The 4,775-nt window shown below is 44.2% G+C and overlaps 1 protein-coding gene across 1 annotated transcript in view; it reads right to left on the bottom strand.

The window, feature by feature from the left end:
* Positions 1–4,775, bottom strand: part of PLEKHG1 (pleckstrin homology domain containing, family G (with RhoGef domain) member 1) — a 200,463-nt gene that overhangs the window by 15,055 nt on the left and 180,633 nt on the right. The window contains exon 12 of the mRNA XM_004673933.2: positions 1,325–1,358. Coding sequence (XP_004673990.1) covers positions 1,325–1,358 — 34 coding nt within the window. The remainder of the gene's footprint in view (positions 1–1,324; positions 1,359–4,775) is intronic.

The raw sequence follows: 4,775 nt of genomic DNA, 5'->3' as shown, positions 1-4,775 counted from the left end.
CAGGCTGGGCTCAGAAGAGAGTCATGCAGCTCCACTCCATGCCTTGAAATCATTCTGGGTACCCGTGGAATTTGTACAATTTTAGGAGCACGTCTGGAGCCTGTGAACAAGTCCAGATGTTGTGTGAAGTTAGCTGCAATAAGAACAAACTCTTTAGGGACCTCCCTGGTAATACAACGGGTTAAAGCACAACACTGCGGGGCTACCCACAACCTCTACAACACGAGTTCAATCCCCGGTCAGGGAACTGACCCACATGGCCCAGCAGACCTCTCTTGTCTTGCTGCTCCCCTCAGCAGTGAATTTCAATCTGCCTGCTCTGCTCCCCGCTCTGTCTCTGGTGGAGCCCCTCACCTCTGTGCCTTTGGCCTGCACCCCTGTACTTGTATGCATAAATTAATGGATCTTTAAAAAAAAAAGAACAACCTCTTTAGACACCCACCTCCTTCATCTCCACTCCTCATTCTCAATTGTCCACCCAATTCAGCGTGTGCTTATGAAACAAAACCTTACAGAGATGTCCACTGAATGACACATGGGGGTTAGAAAACTTGGGCAGTGAGCCCCTGCCCGGCACCCTGGCCAGGATCTCCGATCACCCCGTTCTTGGGTTGTGTTAGACATGAAGTGGGGACTCTACTACCGTGGCTGGGCTCATCTTTCTCCTGTTTTGCTTCTTTCTTGCCCTGGAGAGTAACGACTGGCTCATTTGTAGATACATGAATCAATGTTTGCCACTGAACAAAGATTCCTCAAAAGTAAGCTATTTCAAAAGTTTTAAGAGAAAGTGTTTATATAAAAGGTCCTGGCAGACCTGGTTTAAGTCTTTAAAGCATTTACTTCTCTTTCTATTTAACCTGGGAGGTCCCCAAGATGTGATTTTGTGGTAGAACAAGGTGTGATTTTATAGGAAAGCCCTTGTATCTATTCTTAGCCTCCTTCTATAAATTTAGAAATACAATCACATGTGAGAAGTGGTAGTAATTTTAGAATTTTGTGTTGTTTGAGGAAAACCAAAACCATCTAGTTGGTAATTTTGAAACATAATGAGCTTGGCTTTTCCATCAGTGGAAATATACCCTAGGGCCTTACTTTTGGGTGGTCATACAGGCAACTCAAGAATATCTTACATTGTTGGAAACTGTGACCAGGACTCACAAGATAAGGGAGGGTAGAGTTGATACAGCTCTCAGAGGGTGTATTAGGAAGGCATTCTATGGTCTGCCAGCTCAATGTGTTAGATAGTAAATAGAGAGCTGCTGCTTTCTTATAGCGGCTATTCTTCAAAACACTAAAGCAGTAAGGTGAAGAAAACAAAACTTACGAATAGCATCCATTTCAAGTATTGCTTGCTTGGCCTGAAAGAAAGAAAGTGTAACTATAATTACAATGACCATTTTTCTTTAAATAACCAACCCTAACATGAGCTTTATTCCACTTGAGTAGGTGGGTTTTTAGAAACTGATAAAACAAAACAAAAACCAAAACCTGAATATTTCAGGCTAACATGTAACTCAAGGGCTCCAGATAGATGAGCGCCCTCGTGTGGGGAGAAGATGTTGTACAATTACACACCAGAACTAAACTTAATAGGTACCAGTGGAAGAGAAGTGGGAGGGAAAGAAAAGGAAACTCTTTTTATAATACTTCTATTTCTATGATACAGAAGAATATCCTATCACTATCTGGAGTTACTTTTCAACATAAAAGTTGGCTCAATTTCTGTGAAACGCATTCATGGAACCATGGTGATATCTAACATACAATCTACCTTTATTCTCTCTTAATGTGGGTGAGAATGAGTTTATCGCTCATGTGCAGGACAGACGCAAACCCAGGTCTGTTTGACTCCTAAGAGCATCACCACCAATATGGCGATTTCCCAGGAGTTCCCTGGTATCTAGAAACCTGACTTCAAGAATTCAGAATTTCCTATCTATTCTTGTAACATTTAATTTTTCAAAAGTACTGCTTTTACAGTTACCACCAGGGGTCAGTCTGGGACCATCACTGAAGTAAAACACTGGAGCAGGGGAGCTGACCCGGCCTAAGTCAATCTATTTCCAGCAGTCCTCATGTGCACATGTGGAAGAGTGAAAATGTAGCACCGCCCCCTTGCACACACACACAAAACTAAAAAAATTGTCAATTGTCAAAAGTGTGATACATTTTTGGATGCTTGTAATTTCCTTGATGCATTTCTTTAATAGGAAAAAAATATTTGAAAGCTTTAGGAAACTGAAGAAATAGTTTTGAGGAAAAACGTGAAAAGTTCAGCTTAGCAATCCTGCTTAAATAACAGCAAATTATTGTAACCTTATAGTGGATAAAGTGTATTAAAAGAGTATGTTTTATTGTCTCTGGGGGGGCTAAGTGATTACAGTGGTCTTGGGAGTCACCAGACCTGATGTTTAAAGTTCCTGAAACTCTGTTTTTATTCCTCTAGAAAAGAAAGAACAAAACTTATTTGATAAGGTTTTTTGTTTTGCTGAGGGTGATAGAAGAATATAAAGTCCTTAGCACAGTTTATGTGTATGTTCAAGAAGCCTGAAGTTGAAAAAATTTTAGATTCTTAAAGGATCAGGAATTTGGGCAAAAAAAAAGGTACAATTTTGCTGTGACCAGTTTTAACCACTGTCATACATAAAGGTAAACACTGCCTGGAATACACCCACTCAGCATGGGAGGAGGACAGGTGTGTCAGCTGGTTGCATTCTGCAATGGATGGAGTTGCCTTTGCAGCTTTGGTTTCGCCAGGAGACAGGTAAACAATAGGTGGGGTAGATCAGGGATGCGTTGCCATTGCTCAGAAGGACATTCCGAGGCACAAGGCCAATGGCCAAATGACAAACAGTAGAGCAAACACGATCACCTTTCTGCCGTTGTGACCTGACAGCTCCTATCCCTGACAGAATGGGTCCCGGCCTAAGTCAAAGCACACACCTAGGAACAGCCACTCACTGAGTAGAGCATCAGAGCTGAAGCGTGCTTGCAGTGCCTTACAGAAAATAGACAAGGACCAAAACGGACTCTTTCCTTTCTTGGAAATCCCAGGCCTCTTTTCCACCCAGCTGCACACTCATTCATGGCCCACATCCCTCTTTTCTGCACCTCTTGCTCCTCCTCACTCCAACGTGGATCATTTTGCCATCCAGGTAGACAATCTGTTTTCCAGCTCACCTAGGTTTCTTACTACGGTACTCTGATACCTTTTCCTCCACTCCAGAACAATCACACATAATCACAGCCTCATCATCACCCCAAACTGCCAGATCTTTAAGACAGAAGCTCAGAACTTCAGCTCCAGATCTCTGTAGCTCTCTCCACCCTACCTCCTGGGGACCCTTACCGACCTGGTAAGACCAGCAGCACTTTTGTCTGCGTCCATTTCCCCAGCTGGCTTCACTCTCTACCCGTGGAGATCAGGTTCCATCGCCGCAACCCAACTGTGTGCTGACGGGCACCCCCTCTCTCGCCCTGTCACCCCCCCCCATCTCTGCCAATCCCCAACCCTGGGAGTCAGGGAACACCAAGGCTCCCCAACATTAGCTTCCAAGCCTCCTAAGTGGATTAAAAAAAAAAACCAGTCCATCACGCTGATTCTTCGTGGCCGTGTCGTCTGGGCCTTGCCTTCGCCCAATGATTTTACTCACGCCTACTCACTCACTAGTCCATTTTCTTTAGCAACTGAAGTTTTCCTCTTTCTCCCAAGCCCGAAACCCATCCCAGCTTCATTCACCCAACAGATGACATCATCTCCAACTCTGGTTTGGTCAAACCCTTTATCTTCCCTCAATCCACTCAGCACTTCCTGGTCTTCCACCTTTCTTCTCCCAGCTTACTTTAGGTTTATCAAAACCCTTTCCAGGACTAACTCCTGTATGCGTGTTTCCGGTGCACCCAGGGACGTCACGAGTAGTGCCCGGCCTCAGAAGCCACTATTTCCTGTTTCCCTCGCTCTTCCCCTCAATCTTCTTAGGCCTCAGATGATCTTCACCTACACAATGCATCTTCCTTTGACCTTGCTGCTGTTCAAACTACCACCTTTCGTCACTTCAAAACTCCGTAGGGAAAAAAAAAAAAAAAAGAGGTCCTCCATATTAAGGACCAGGGAAGAAAAATAATAACAACGAACAGCTATAGACCAGAGACATTTTACGGGGGTAAATGGATAAAAAAAGGGGGTGGGGGGGGAGGGAAGTGCACTGGACTATGGTGATGGCACACGGGTGGGTGATTTGGTGATGGGAAGCCCCCCGGGATTACAGCTGAGATGGGAAAAGGCACAAAATGATGTAAAAATAAACTGTGATATTATTTTTTAAAAAAAGAACATCAGTTAACAACTATAAACCAGAGGCATTCTATGGGGGAGGAGAGGGGAACAAGATCAAAACTGGGGTGGTAAGAGCACATGGGACTATGGTGATGGCACAGGGGTGAAGTGGTGGTGGGAAGTCCACGGGGGTGACAACTGAGATGGAAAATGTACAAAATGAAGAATGATGTAAATATATATGTGTGTGTATATATATATATGTGTGTGTGTGTGTGTGTGTGTGTGTGTGAGAGAGAGAGAGGCCCTCCCTGGTGGCTCAGCAGGTTAAAGCACAGCACTAAGAAGCTAAAGTCACTTCAGCATGAGCTGAGCTCAGCCCCAGAGGACCTCTCCTGACCCACCCGCTGCTCCCTCAGCTGTGAACTTCATCAGTCGGCCTGTTCTGCTCCCCACTCTGTATGCATAAATAAATGAATCTTAACAAAAAAAAAAAAAA

The sequence above is a fragment of the Condylura cristata genome, unplaced genomic scaffold (genome assembly GCF_000260355.1).
Source record: "Condylura cristata isolate star-nosed mole 26May11 unplaced genomic scaffold, ConCri1.0 scaffold00001, whole genome shotgun sequence".
NCBI lineage: Eukaryota > Metazoa > Chordata > Mammalia > Eulipotyphla > Talpidae > Condylura > Condylura cristata.
This window is presented reverse-complemented; position numbering and strand designations above follow the sequence as displayed.